Source organism: Pseudophryne corroboree, chromosome 2 (genome assembly GCF_028390025.1).
Source record: "Pseudophryne corroboree isolate aPseCor3 chromosome 2, aPseCor3.hap2, whole genome shotgun sequence".
Lineage (NCBI taxonomy): Eukaryota > Metazoa > Chordata > Amphibia > Anura > Myobatrachidae > Pseudophryne > Pseudophryne corroboree.
The window spans coordinates 60,923,316-60,939,286 of record NC_086445.1 but is presented as its reverse complement, the minus strand read 5'-3'; the positions used below and the strand labels follow the sequence as shown (position 1 = coordinate 60,939,286).

Genomic DNA, 15,971 nt, shown 5'->3' with positions numbered 1-15,971 from the left:
GTGAGGAGACGAGCGGTGCTGCGGGCCGTGGGGGGAGCAGAGATCGGTGGCCGGCGGGGGGAGCTGGCTGCGGCGGCGAGGGGAGGCACTGCAGGGAGACCTCTCACGCCCGCCGCCATCTGCACTCCTGGCCGCTGCTGACAGCAGCAGCCATCCATTGAATAGGGGGTTGTCGGATCCATTCCGACAACTGCATGTTGGAATGGATCCGGCTCTTATTGAGTATCCCCCTATAAACTGTATGGGATACCAGAATTATTACAACGGAATTGTCATCCATTGTATGGTGATTTAAATCTTCTTTCTCTGACGTCCTAGTGGATGCTGGGGACTCCGTAAGGACCATGGGGAATAGACCGCTCCGCAGGAGACTGGGCACACTAAAAGAAAGATTTGGTACTACCTGGTGTGCACTGGCTCCTCCCTCTATGCCCCTCCTCCAGACCTCAGTTAGATTTCTGTGCCCGGCCGAGCTGGATGCACACTAGGGGCTCTCCTGAGCTCCTAGAAAGAAAGTATATGTTAGGTTTTTTATTTTACAGTGAGACCTCCTGGCAACAGGCTCACTGCAACGAGGGACTAAGGGGAGAAGAAGCGAACCTACCTGCTTGCAGCTAGCTTGGGCTTCTTAGGCTACTGGACACCATTAGCTCCAGAGGGATCGACCGCAGGACCCGTCCTTGGTGTTCGTTCCCGGAGCCGCGCCGCCGTCCCCCTTACAGAGCCAGAAGCATGAAGATGGTCCGGAAAATCGGCGGCAGAAGACTTCAGTCTTCACCAAGGTAGCGCACAGCACTGCAGCTGTGCGCCATTGCTCCTCATACACACTTCACACTCCGGTCACTGAGGGTGCAGGGCGCTGGGGGGGGGCGCCCTGAGCAGCAATAAAATCACCTTGGCTGGCAAAATAATCACAATATATAGCCCCAGAGGCTATATATGTGATAATTACCCCTGCCAGAATCCATAAAAAAGCGGGAGAAAAGTCAGCAAAAAAGGGGCGGAGCTATCTCCCTCAGCACACTGGGCGCCATTTTCTCTTCACAGTGCAGCTGGAAGACAGCTCCCCAGGCTCTCCCCTGTAGTTTTCAGGCTCAAAGGGTTAAAAAGAGAGGGGGGGGGGCACTAAATTTAGGCGCAATATTGTTTATACAAGCAGCTATTGGGGAAAATTCACTCAGTGATAGTGTTAATCCCTACATTATATAGCGCTCTAGTGTGTGCTGACATACTCTCTCTCTGTCTCCCCAAAGGGCTGTGTGGGGTCCTGTCCTCAGTCAGAGCATTCCCTGTGTGTGTGCGGTGTGTCGGTACGGCTGTGTCGACATGTTTGATGAGGAGACTTATGTGGAGGCGGAGCAGATGCCGATAAATGTGATGTCGCCCCCTGTGGGGCCGACACCAGAGTGGATGGATAGGTGGAAGGTATTAACCGACAGTGTCAACTCCTTACATAAAAGGCTGGATGACGTAACAGCTGTGGGACAGCCGGCTTCTCAGCCCGCTCCTGCCCAGGCGTCTCAAAGGCCATCAGGGGCTCAAAAAACGCCCGTTACCTCAGATGGCAGACACAGATGTCGACACGGAGTCTGACTCCAGTGTCGACGAGGTTGAGACATATACAAAATCCACTAGGAACATCCATTGCATGATCTCGGCAATAAAAATTGTGTTACACATTTCTGACATTAACCCAAGTACCACATAAAAAGGGGTTTTATGTTTGGGGAGAAAAAGCAGCCGGTGTTTTGTTCCCCCATCAGATGAGTGAATGAAGTGTGTGAAGAAGCGTGGGTTCCCCCGATAAAAAATTACTGCTGGCGTACCCTTTCCCGCCAGAGGATAGGTCACGTTGGGAGATATCCCCTAGGGTGGATAAGGCGCTCACACGTTTGTCATAAAAGGTGGCACTGCCGTCTTAGGATACGGCCACTTTGAAGGAGCCTGCTGATAAAAAGCAGGAGGCTATCCTGAAGTCTGTATATACACACTCAGGTATTATACGGAGACTTGCAATTGCCTCAGCAGGAATAGTGCTGCTGCTGCTGCAGGGTCTGATACCCTGTCAGATAATATTAATACCCTAGACAGGGAGAATATGGTGCTAACATAGAGCATATTAAAGACGTAGTCTTATATATGAGGGATGCACAGAGGGATATTTGCCGGCTGGCGTCCAGAATTAATGCAAGGTCCATTCTGCCAGGAGGGTATTAGAGACCCGGCAGTGGACAGGTGATGCTGACTTTAAAAGGCACATGGAGATTCTGCCTTATAAGGGTGAGGAATTGTTTGGGGATGGTCTCTGGGACCTCGTATCCACAGCAACAGCTGGGAAGAAAAATTTCTACCTCAGGTTTCCTCACACCCTAAGGAAGCACTGTATTATCGGGTACAGTCCTTTCGGCTTCAGATAAGCAAGGGGGCCAAAGGCGCTTCTTTTCTGCACAAGGGAAGAAGGAAAAAGCTGCACAGACAGCCAGTTCCCAGGATCAAAAATCTTCCCCCGCTTCCTCTGAGTCCACAGCATGACGCTGGGGCTCCACAGACAGGTGCGGTGGGGGCGCGTCTCGGGAACATCAGGGACCAGTGGGCTTGCCCACAGGTGAATCACTGGGTTCTGCAAGTAGTATCACAGGGATACAAGCTGGAGTTCGAGGCGACTCCCCCTCGCCGTTACCTCACATCAGCCTTGCCTGCTGCCCTCGGATATAGGGAGTTAGTACTGGCGGCAATTCACAAGCTGTACTTCCAGCAGGTGAAATCAAGGTACCCCTCCTTCAACAAGGCCGGGGTTACTATTCCAAAAATGTTGTGGTACCGAAACCAGACGGTTCGGTGAGACCCATTCTAAAATTGAAATCCTTGAACACTTATATACGAAGGTTCAAGTTCAAAATGGAATCGCTCAGGGCGATTATTGCAAGCCTGGAGAATTTCAGGGTATCACTGGACATCAAGGATGCTTACCTGCATGTCCCTATTTACCCTCCTCACCAGGAGTACCTCAAAATTGTGGTACAGGATTGTCATTACCAATTCCATACGTTGCCGTTGGTCTGTCCCCGGCACCGAGGGTATTTACCAAGGTAATGGCCGAAAGAATTATCCAGTACTTGGACAATCTCCTTATAAAGGCGAGGTCCAGGGAGCAGTTGTTTGTCAGAGTAGCACTATCTCGGGAAGTGCTACAACAGCACGGCTGGATTCTGAATATTCCAAAGTCGCAGCTGGTTCCTACGACGCATCTACTGTTCCTGGGGATGGTTCTGGACACAGAACAGAAAAAAGTGTTTCTCCCGCAGGAGAAAGCCAAGGAGCTGTCATCTCTAGTCAGAGGCCTCCTGAAACCAAAGCAGGTGTCGGTGCATCACTGCACGCGAGTCCTGGGAAAATTGGTAGCTTCCTACGAAGCAATTCCATTCGATAGGTTCCATGCAAGAACTTTTCAGTGGGACCTCTTGGACGGGATCGCATCTTCAGATGCATCGGCTGATAACCCTGGCTCCAAGGACCAGGGTGTCTCTGCTGTGGTGGCTGCAGAGTGCTCATCTTCTAGAGGGCCGCAGAATCGGCATACAGGACTGGGTCCTGGTGACCGGATGCCAGCCTTCGAGGCTGGGGGGCAGTCACACAGGGAAGAAATTTCCAAGGACTTTGGTCAAGTCAGGAGTCGTCCCTACACATAAATATTCTGGAACTGAGGGCCATTTACAATGCCCTAAGTCAGGCAAGACCCCTGCTTCAAAACCAGCCGGTACTGATCTAATCAGGCAACATCACGGCAGTCGCCCATGTAAACCGACAGGGCGGCACAAGAAGCAGGATGGCGTGGCAGAAGCCACAAGGATTCTCCGATGGGCGGAAAATCACGTCTTAGCACTGTCAGCAGTGTTCATTCCGGGAGTGGATAACTTGGAAGCAGACTTCCTCAGCAGACACGACCTACACCCGGGAGAGTGGGGACTTCATCCAGAAGTCTTCAAACTGTTGGTAAACCGTTGGGAAAGGCCACAGGTGGACATGATGGCGTGCCGCCTCAACAAAAAGCTAAAGAGATATTGCGCCAGGTCAAGGGACCCTCAGGCGATAGCTGTGGACGCTCTAGTGACACCGTGGGTGTACCAGTCGGTTTATGTGTTCCCTTCTCTGCCTCTCATACCAAAGGTACTGAGAATAATAAGAAGGCGAGGAGTAAGAACGATACTCGTGGTTCCGGATTGGCCAAGAAGAGCTTGGTACCCGGAGCTTCAAGAAATGATATCAGAGGACCCATGGTCTCTACCGCTCAGACAGGATCTGCTACAGCAGGGGCCCTGTCTGTTCCAAGACTTCCCGCGGCTGCGTTTGACGGCATGGCGGTTGAATTCCGGATCCTAAAGGAAAAGGGCATTCCGGAGGAAGTCATTCCTACGCTGATAAAAGCCAGGAGAGAAGTAACCGCAAACCATTATCACCGCATTTGGCGAAAATATGTTGCGTGGTGTGAGGCCAGGAAGGCCCCTACAGAGGAATTTCAGCTGGGTCGTTTTCTGCACTTCCTACAGTCAGGAGTGACTATGGGCCTAAAATTGGGTTCCATTAAGGTCCAGATTTCGGCTCTGTCGATTTTCTTCCAGAAAGAACTGGCTTCACTGCCTGAAGTTCAGACTTTTGTAAAGGGAGTGCTTCATATTCAGCCCCCTTTTGTGCCTCCTGTGGCACCTTGGGATCTCTATGTGGTGTTGAGTTTCCTAAAATCACATTGGTTTGAACCACTTAAAACCGTGGATCTCAAATATCTCACGTGGAAAGTGGTCATGTTATTGGCCTTGGCTTCGGCCAGGCGTGTGTCAGAATTGGCGGCTTTGTCATGTAAAAGCCCTTATCTGATTTTCCATATGGATAGGGCAGAATTGAGGACTCGTCCCCAGTTTCTCCCTAAGGTGGTATCAGCTTTTCACTTGAACCAACCTATTGTAGTGCCTGCGGCTACTAAGGACTTGGAGGATTCCAAGTTACTGGACGTAGTCAGGACCTTGAAAAGTTATGTTTCCAGGACGGCTGGAGTCAGGAAAACTGACTCGCTTTTTATCCTGTATGCACCCAACAAAATAGGTGCTCCTGCTTCTAAGCAGACTATTGCTCGCTGGATTTGTAGCACAATTCAGCTGGCGCATTCTGCGGCTGGATTGCCGCATCCTAAATCAGTGAAAGCCCATTCCACGAGGAAGGTGGGCTCATCTTGGGCGGCTGCCCGAGGGGTCTCGGCTTTACAACTTTGCCGAGCTGCAACTTGGTCAGGGGCAAACACGTTTGCTAAATTCTACAAATTTGATACCCTGGCTGAGGAGGACCTTGAGTTCTCTCATTCGGTGCTGCAGAGTCATCCGCACTCTCCCGCCCGTTTGGGTGCTTTGGTATAATCCCCATGGTCCTTACGGAGTCCCCAGCATCCACTAGGACGTCAGAGAAAATAAGATTTTACTCACCGGTAAATCTATTTCTCGTAGTCCGTAGTGGATGCTGGGCGCCTATCCCAAGTGCGGATTGTCTGCAATACTTCTATATAGTTATTGCCTAACTAAAGGGTTATTGTTGAGCCATCTGTTGAGAGGCTCAGTTGTATTTCATACTGTTAACTGGGTTAAATATCACGAGTTATACGGTGTGATTGGTGTGGCTGGTATGAGTCTTACCCGGGATTCAAAATCCTTCCTTATTGTGTCAGCTCTTCCGGGCACAGTGTCCTAACTGAGGTCTGGAGGAGGGGCATAGAGGGAGGAGCCAGTGCACACCAGGTAGTACCAAATCTTTCTTTTAGTGTGCCCAGTCTCCTGCGGAGCTGTCTATTCCCCATGGTCCTTACGGAGTCCCCAGCATCCACTACGGACTACGAGAAATAGATTTACCGGTGAGTAAAATCTTATTTTTTTTCATGGGTGAAACCACTATTGTTTTAAAATAAATTCACACATCTATCCCTCATGCGCTTATTTGGTGTGTGTATTTCTATCTTATTTTCTATATCTCTGAGTAATATGGATGTTTACTCTAATGACACATTGTGAGCTGCATTTGTGATATTATTGCGCACTATTTTCAATACTTTCTGTGTTCACGCTGTCTGTAACTAGGCATATGTACAATAGAGCCAGCATACCAAACAATAGAAATTTACCTTTACCCATGGGAAATTCTGATCCGTTCTGCATGTACCTATTTCCATCCCTCTCAACAACAACAACAAAAAACAATGCCTAAATCGGAACCCTTTGCCCTTGGTGCCATATGATGCTGGGACTTGCAGTTCCACTGCTACCAAAGCAGGTGCCTATTTAAGTTATCCATTACTAATACAGGTTGAAGAGGGTATATGGTGTATTTTCCAGTGTCCTTGGATAAATCTCTCTGCAGGTGTCATCCAGGCATTAGCCTGAGTGTCACAGCCGGCGTCCTGGCACTTTAATGCAAAGACCCCATTTTTTTTTCTGTCTCATAATCGCTTAATTCTCACAGCTACTTAAACCTGCCGGTGCGTTCCTCCGTCTTAATTCATCATGTGAGCTAAGAAGTCACTTGACATGCAGATTGCCTCGGCTGATCCGCTAAAATCTGCTTATCCCTGGTATTTGCCTTTAGTCTTCCACATTTCAGGACATACAAGGCACAGGTTCAGCCTTGTGATTCAGTGTGATCTGACGTTAAACCCTCACTGGGCTATGCCGCTCACTGGATATTGTGTGACTAAAGAGCGGTCTGCAAAATGGTATGTATGGCATGTGGGGTTTTTTTTGTGCCCCTGATATTACAGTGAGGCTCCTTCTGGAACATTTCAGTCATTAATGGAGCAACTTTAGTCTCCTTTTATGGTGGGATGACTGGTTTATTACTGTAATCACCCCCGAAAAAAACCTTTAGAGTGTTTTCCCACTGTCAAATGACTGATGTAAATGGCTCACTTTGTTTCGCAAGCAAAGTTCTTGTTATTTAGAAATATATTTATATCATCAGAAGTTTAAGTGCTCATTGGATACTGTACGACGCAGACCGCCCTCTGGTTGTAACCGTATCCAATGATAACGTTCAATGCACACTTACTAATAAAGCTGGGCAGATCAGGTGGTACGTTTAAGGAAAAATTGCAGGAAGAGTTCTATTTTTTTTTTTTTTTTTTAAATGTTATCACTGGATTACAGTGCAACGATACAATTAGTCATTAGTCCTATCTTTGCACCAGCTATAAAACACAGGGGGCTGGGGGTAATCTTGGATTGCTAGATCAGCTGTTTGATCACGACAGATTAGTGCTGCACGGTTGCACTGCCTTTAAGCCACTCGTGAGCATGCTCCATTCCTGCAAATGTTGCGATTTATGCATGCAGCAAGTCCCGGAATGACGTTTGCTGCATAAAATACATTTCTGTAGAGATGAGAGACGTTTAAATATCCTGGGAGATATTTTCTGCAATTGCAGGAAAATTTATAGCACGTTTTGGAGGAATTTGGCTTCCATCCTCTCTGTCCTTACCAAACGTGCAACAAAATCCACTGGTCACCGCCTTCTCCTATTCAAGTGTGATGTGTCTCGGACAAGTAGGGGTGCCAGATCATCCTCTTAATAAGGGTTCTGTGGCTGATTAAAACGAGGTGATATGGAAACCAAAAGAATCTGTGTTATTCATGTGTCCCTCATTAAAGGTATAATCTGGCAATCGTATGGGCATGCAGAGTTGAATGAAGGACTGATCTTGAGTCTTTTTCGGGCTGGCGCTGATAGCAAACATCTGCAAGTGGCGCAGTGTCGCATAAAACTTTGTCGTATCAACACGTGGCAAAAGGGGCGCAAGTGAGTGGTAATGGGGGGTTTGCATGGAGATGTAGTTATGTAACTGACAGTCAAGAGACTGACGGTCACATAACTTCAGATGGATTGACGTCTGATATGGGCGCAGTTGCGGCCAACTTGCCTTTAACCCAGCAGCAACCCCTGTTTCTCTGGAGATTTGCACCTGCCATTTAACAAACTCATTGTGCATGAAATTTTGCAGTATCTTCACTGCAATTTACTATAAGCCAGACAGCGTGGCTGGTAGCTGGCTGATCCGGATACACTGTACTGTACAATATATAGCTGGCTTTTATTAAAGGGAAAAAAAGAAGAATATATTATTTCATTGCCTGAAAATGACCAATGACTGTCCATCATGATCTTAATGATTTAAATGCTTGGGAACAATGCAAACATCAACAGGTTCATGGCCAAACCATATTGTGATGCAAAGGGCTATAAATGCATTTATATATTTCTTTTTTGGAATGATTGCTCCCCCTCCTGCAGTGCAACCTGGATTTGCCAATGTGAAAAACCTTATTATTTGTTTTGCGTTAATCCTAACGCTAAGTAATTCCCATAATGTGTCCATGATTCTTTTATTATTATTATTATTATTATTATTATTATTATTGTTATCATCCTTTATTTATATGGCACCACAAGGGTTCTGCAGCGCCCATTACACAGTACTTAATCAAATGAGCAAACACTTACAATACAAGACAATATAGGACAGGTATAGAAAACCCAGGGTTAGGAGCCATCAAAGGGAGTATGGAGTATAAGATAGTGTAAGTAAGAAAAGGCACATCAGGAAAGAAGTCCCTGCTCTTGCGAGCTTACAATCTAAAAGGTGAGGGGCTAACAGACCGGAGTGACACAGAAGGGGTAGACGGAGAGCATAGACAAGAGGGTTAGGAGGAGAGTTGGCTGGGTTTGGTGAAGAAGTGGGTCTTGAGAGCCCGTTTGAAGTTTTGTAGAGAGGTGGAGAGTTGGATGGGGAGAGGTAGAGAATTCCAGAGAAAGGGAGCAGCACGTGCAAAATCTTGGAGATAGGAGTTGGAGGAGGTAATTAGTTGGCAGGAGAGACGGCGTGCATTAGCAGAGCGAAGAGGATGGGTGGGAATGTAAAGAGAGATAAGGTCATAGATGTAAGAGGGAGAAGAGTGGGTGAGGGCTTTGTAGGTGAGTGTGAGGAGCTTGAATTGGATTCTGAATGGGAAGGGTAGCCAGTGATGGTCCTGCAAGAGAGGGGAGGTGGATGTAGTATGTTTGGAGAGGAAGATGAGATGGGCAGCAGCATTGAGGACAGATTGAAGTGGAGAGAGGCATTTTTTAGGGAGGCCAGATAGGAGGAGATTACAGTAGTCCAATCTGGAAATGACCAGTGAGTGGATGAGGGTCTTAGTAGCTTCCTGGGTGAGAAAGGGTCTGATCCTGGAGATGTTTTTGAGATGTAAATGGCAGGTTTTGGAGATGTACTGAATGTGTAGTTTAAAGGAGAGGGAGGAGTCAAGGATTACTCCAAGACATCTGTCCATTGCCACGTAGACCTTTCTGTTGGACTCTTAAGAAATCTTTTTGTGGGTTTACAGTAACAGCATCTTTTTCACCTGAATGTGCGTCTTAATCACAGTACCATGCGACAAAACCACTTCACTGCACTGATTAATTTGATATGTTATGCGTGTATATCTGTCTGCAACCGGGTCTGAATCTGTATACGAAGAACAACAGAACTTGGCTTGAAATTGAGCCCTGACCGCTGCATTGTGACACTTCTTATACAGATTTACACACAGTGATCATAATCGACCAACTCATGACTCCTGAGAGAGTGGACAAAGCCCCCTGGATGCTGCCCGCTTACCCAGTCTGTGGCTTGTTAACAAATTTTGCAATGCATTGTGACACAACCCCTTATGTACAATTCTTCGGATAGCTGCTAAAATACCCTAAATAGTGGACGTTCTCAGAAATATGGTAGTATCCACTGAGTGTTAAGGACCATGGGAATATGTTAATGTGAGATGAGCTATGCGATCTCTCTCCTTTGTATATAGAATATTGTCTAGTAGACTTATTATTTTTCCAGGCTTGGAGCTGTTGGGGGGCAATTCAGTTCAGCGCAATGTTTTCCCCCGATATCACTGAGATGTTCGGCTGCATATATTACCACTTCATACGGTAGGAGACCTTTCCCATTTTCCTGTGCTGCTACTCTACGGGGTGCGGGGAAAACTGAGCAAAGGTACTGTGCAAGGACTGCTTTAACCCAGGCGAACTGATGGCACATTGCGCTGAATTGAATTGCTCCCGAGAGTTGAATATTTGCTGATTGCTTGGGATATCTAGTAGAGTGTGGAAGAACAATCAAATCAATAGCAATGCCCATCACTAGGGGCAACTCAGTCCGGAATGATCGCAAATCCAGCAAAATACTGAACAAGTACATGGTACAGTATATAAACATTTCTGCATCAGCGGATATGACATTGAAATATAAGCATCAGGGTGTCGGAAATCGAGGGCTAGGTGCCCTTTGTAAGGAGTATAAAGTAGAAGAAAGTCTTAATAAGAGAAGGAAGAGCACATGAGGGAAGAGGGCCCTGCTCGTGAGAGCTTGCATACTAAAGTGGAGAGGCAAACAGACTTGGGTGACACTAATTGGGTAGACAGTGAGCATGGAACAGAGCTTTAGGATAAGAAGATGGCTGGATTGAGTAAGTGGGTCTTGAGAGGCCATTTGAAGTTATATGGAGAGTCTGATGGAGAGAGGTAGAGAATTCTTGAGAGAGGGAGCAGCACGTGCAAAATATTGGAGGCAGGAATGGGAGGAAGTAATCAGTTGTCAGGAGAGGCAACAAGCCTTTATGGCACGAAGAGGACGGTCGGGAGTGTAGAGGGAGAGAAGGTCAGAGATGTAAATAGGAGAGGAATGGGTGAGGGCTTTGTAAGTGAGTGTGAAAAGCTTGAAGGGGAAGCAGACATAGTACAGGTGGAGAGGAAGATGAGCCAGGCCACAGCATTGAGGATATATTGGAGTGGAGAGAGGTGGTTGTCAGGGAGGTCAGAGAGGAGAAGATTACAGTAGTCCAATCTGGAGATGACCAGGGAGTAGATGAGGGTCTTAGTAACATCTTGGGTGAGAGCGGGTCTGAAATAAAATTTGAGATGGAAATGGCAGGACAACAGGAGGTTCTGAATGTGTGGTTTGAAGGAGAGGGAGGAGTCGAGGAGAACTCCAAGACAGTGTACTTAGGACAGGCCTGGCCAACCTGTGGCTCTCCAGATGTAGTGAAACTACACATCCCAGCATGCCCTGCCACAGTTTTAGCATTCCCTAATAGCAAAACTGTGGCAAGGCATGATGGGACTTGTAGTTTTACAACAGCTGGAGAGCCACCGGTTGGCCAGGCCTGACTTAGGAGCTAGAGGAGATAGTTGTGCCATCAATAGATAATAAAATTGTGGGAGGTGAGGTTGTGCGGGAGGGTGGGGAAGATGATCAGTTTAGTCTTAGACATGTCAAGTTTATGAAAGCGCTGGGACATTCAAGAAAAGATAGCAGAGAGACATTTGGAGATATGAGTGAGTAGACAGGGGGAGGAAAGGTAGATTTGGGTATCAGCATAGAGAATGAGAATGGAAGTCAAGAGCTAATGAGCTTACCTATAGAGGACATATATAGAGAGAATAGGAAAGGTTCAACAAAAACAGAACCTTGGGGACACCTACTGTTAGTGGAAATGGGGAGCGGTGGAGTCATGGGAGGTGACAGTGAAGGAACGGTCAGAGAGGTAGGAGGACAGCCAGGAGAGGGCAGTATCATGCAGACCAAATGAGTCAAGTATTTGTAGGAGGACAGTTTGGTCCACAGTATTAAAAGCAGCACAGAGGCCAAGGGGAATAAGCAGTGTAGTGGCCCTTAGATTTGGCAGCATGGGAGTTATTGCAGTCTTTTATGAGTGCAGTTTCAGTGGAGTGGAGAGAATGGAAGCCAGTCTAAAGTGGATCAGGAAATGACGGCAGTAAGACGGTTGTAGGCAATACGCTCAAGGAGTTTGGGGGCAAAAGGGAGGAGAGAGGTGGGTTGGTAGTTGGAGAGAGTGTTAGGATCAAGGGTAGGTTTTTTTTAAGAATAGAGGAGACAAAGGCATGCTTGAATGTACAAAGCCTGATGAGAGAGAGATTGAGGAGGTAGGCACGATGGGAGCAGGCAGAGGGAGAGAGGTAGCGGAGGAGGCGGGAGGGAATAGGATCAAGTGGGATGGGAGGGACTCGATGAGGGCCTTGACTTCCTCTCCAGACACAGGGGGAAGAAAGTCAGGCATAGTAGGAGGGGTGGTCAGGGAAAGGAGAGAGCAGGTTGCTGAAGGTCTTGTGGGACGTGACATATTGAGTCGGGTTTGGATGGGAAGTGGGTGGCAAAGTCAATGGTGAGAGTGATGAGGGGAGTTGATTTAGGTGTGGGTAGAGAAGGGCAATGACACGCTGGGGGTTTGAAGACTAGGTGGAGATGAGGTTTTTGAAATACAACGGTTTAGAGAGAGACAGGGCAGCACTGTAGGATGAGAGCATACATTTGAAATGGAGGACATCTGCCTTAGCGACAGTGGAGGAAATCGCGCTCTAAGTGGTATGTTAACATTTTTGGAATGCCAGGTTTGAGGTGTTGATCTGCGATAGTCAATAGTGGTCACCGGAGCAACAAAGTCAAGAGCAGAAGGGAGGCATTGTATAGGGAAGTGGCTGGTTCAGGGTAAGAGAGAAAGAGAAGTTGGTTGAGCAGGGAGGATAAGGAAACTGCGTTGATAGCTTAGTGATGGTAGCCTTAGGAGTCCGAGGTGGAAAAGCAGAGAGGGATAAGTTAAAAGAGAGCAGATGATGGTCAGAGAGGGGGAAAGGGGAGTTGGAGTAGTCAAATATCACAGCGGTAAGTGAAGACCTTATCAAGTGAGTGCCCACTCACTTGGGGTGTGGTGAGGAGGTCCACTGGGAGAGACCAAGCAAAGATTTAATGTTAAGTTTAAAGACAGGATTTTGTGGGGATATTGATTGGGATGTTGAAATCACCTAAGATAATGGAGGAAACGTCTAAAGAGATGGAGTGAGTGAGCCAGGAAGCAAAGTTGTTTAGGAATTTTATAATTCGTATTATAATTTCTGAAAATTGAGTTGTTGAGATGAACAGATTTTGTTTTCTCCTTCTCCATAATTTTAGATTTGTTTATAACCATCCTGGTCTTGTGATGTTTGGGAAGCAAACTCATTTATGAAGACACACAATCACTCCCAGGGATCAGTGCAGCCTGGGTTTGCATAAAACTCTGCTAAACTGGGATTAAGAGGTATATTTCTCAATATGCTGTGATAGAAGAACTTTGCACCATACTCTGCTCCTCGTTGATACCGTCCGGCAGCTGTAAGCAGAGCCGTCAAGGCATGCGGGGGGGCCAGATATTACTAAGGGGGGGCCCACTTCAAAACAAACTATGAAAATCATGCGTCGGCTGCTGCGCATTCTACGAAGGGGAGCATTTCTCCCCCTCAGCAGCTGGCACTTTAATAAGCCCTAGAAGATGGTACCCACTCCCTCCCCTAGGCGCCCCCAATAGTAAGACGTAGCTTGCAGCACTTTCAAATTGAAAAACCCACATTCCAAAACGATTGGGTGATGCAGCACTAGAAGAACTCTGGGAAATTCTATGCAAGTATAGAGGAGAATAGGAGCATGTAAGAGAGGAAAGGGCCCATGCGTAGGCTCCATGCGTGCTGTCTCCTCTCTGGCAGTGCAGTGTAGGTCTCTGGCAACATGGCACCCGTGCCTTGATCCCGAGGACTTCTCTACTTCGCATGCGCAAATCTTCAGGAAAATGACTGCAGCGCCATTTTTCCAATGGTCTCTGTTTGCAGCGCCGGCTGACACAGGACCCTGGAGAGGTAAGTAATATTATATGGGTGTAGTGTTCGCCCCCCCCCCTGGACCCAGGGGTCGGTGTGTATCGCATACCCTACACCAGGCATATCCAAACTGCAGCCCTCCAGCTGTTGGGAAACTACATATCCCAGCATGCCCTGACACAGCTTTAGCATTCTCTGACAGCAATACTGTGTCAGGGCATGCCGGGATATGTAGTTTCACAACAGCTGGAGGGCCACAGTTTGGACATGCACACCCTACACCCATTTTATTGTCGATACGATATTGCAGTAGAACACTTTGGATTTGTGGTATCATGTTTCCTCCTTATTTACAATACACCTTATTTATATTTATTTCATAATATTCATTTTGAAAGTTGCAAAGTCCCCATTTTCTCTTTTGCAGCTGCTTAGGTCTGGGACACCATTTATCATCTGACCGCATAGAAGCACCCCCCCAGCGACTTAGTCTTCATTATTCTTTTCCCGAAAGCCATCAGACATTTTCAATCATTGTTTAATTTCCACTAGACAGATCAATGTCTCCGTCTGCCTGCTATGGATTATTGCACAATTACAGACACTGTTTAACACGTTAATACAGAAAACAACCACAATTGTCAATCAAAGCTGACGTTAAAAGGTTGGTCAACTTTCTGTGGACAGAAAGTAAATGGACGGTCGTTGCGTTATACCAACTGTTGTTTTATTAACATGATCATTAATGACTGCATTTAGTAGAGCTTATCGTCTAGTCATGTAATATCTGGATGAATAAGCAAAAATACTAAGTGATTTATCGCTGTGGGCAATTTAAAAAAAAAGTTGATGTAAATCTGGGATTACATGTACTGTGGGCTGATTACATGTATCGTTGTGTTCTTTGCAGTCACCTACAAGATGTAGTCAGCGATGAGAATGAGCTGAAGTACAAAAGCGGTCAGTGGTTTTACGACGCAAAATCAAAGCGGCATAGTGATAAAATCCATGGAGCCGACCTCGTCAGGGCGTCCATTAGGAAACGCAAGAAGCCGGCCACTATAGGTAGGTCGCAGGTCTCAGATTTGTAGTATGCGTTTATTTTCTCCCTCCTTTAAGTCTTCAAACTGGTTTTACAGTTACGTTTGACGATGTATCCAACATCCGTGAAAATGCATCACAAATTTTCTAGTGACGTGTGGTTGCTAACTTGTGTTTTTACTGGTGCTGCTCCCTTGACCTCTGTGTTCAACTTCAATGCAGCAGGCAGCGATTGGAAAAGTGCAACACTCCTGGAACGCTCCACACTCTAGCAGCGAGTGGGTATAAGGTATAGGGAGTGTATATTTAGGTGAAGATGGGGTATTAAATATATAGGCACTTTTTTTTTTTTTTTATACTTCGCAACATCTATTAAAGATTTCAAAGCATAGTAACAGGAAGGGTCTAGGGGGGTGGGGGGTGGGGACCAAAAGGAAAGAGGGGTAGGTGGGGGATGTTGTATCTTAAGACATGACTCAATTAGGGTATAGCCTGACAAACAAAAGATAAGAGCAGTAGTACAAAGTAAATGTAGTCACTTAATATTTTTATAGTAAAATGTGTCCTATTCATGTATCTTTCCATGATCACTTATTTTTCTCTCGTAACTCCTATGTTTATAGTGGTTTGTGATGTCTATTTTTTTTTTTATACATGGATTATTGCATGGATTGTATTACAGACCTGCTCGCAGGAGACTAAATTTTTGCAGTTAAAATTAAAGGATAATAAATGTTTGCTAGGATTCCATTTTAAGTACTTTAATGTTAGTGGTTTTTATTTATTGAAAAGAAAAAACACTGAATTTGGTTGTGTCCTTAACTTATTTTGGGAATTGGTGTTTTAGCGTTCATTGGGGGGGGGCATTACAAAAAAAAAAAAAAAAAATCATATAACTATATATATTACACTGGGGAAACTGAACTTGGAAGGTGACGGTAGATTTATTAGTGTAACTGGTTCTTTCTGGGGATATGTGTGAGTCAACTTCCAGAAAAGGTAAGTTTTTGTTTTTTATTTAACCCTTTTTGTTTTTGGTCTCTAAACATGATTAATAAGTGAACTCAATAGTACTGCTATAAACCATATATCTTCATGGATATTTTTGTAATCATTTAGGCAAACTGGGAACATGTCTGTGGTTGGCCTGTGTGGGAACAGCACATTTGGTGTAATGTTTTTGTGTGAAATTTTTGTTACTACAGTAGAA

The 15,971-nt window shown here is 46.1% G+C and overlaps 1 protein-coding gene across 1 annotated transcript in view; it reads left to right on the top strand.

Moving 5' to 3' along the window:
• The window catches only part of SYTL2 (synaptotagmin like 2), a 194,809-nt gene that overhangs the window by 75,796 nt on the left and 103,042 nt on the right, over positions 1-15,971 (top strand). The window contains exon 3 of the mRNA XM_063950649.1: positions 14,631-14,785. Within this exon, the coding sequence (XP_063806719.1) occupies positions 14,631-14,785 (155 nt within the window). The remainder of the gene's footprint in view (positions 1-14,630; positions 14,786-15,971) is intronic.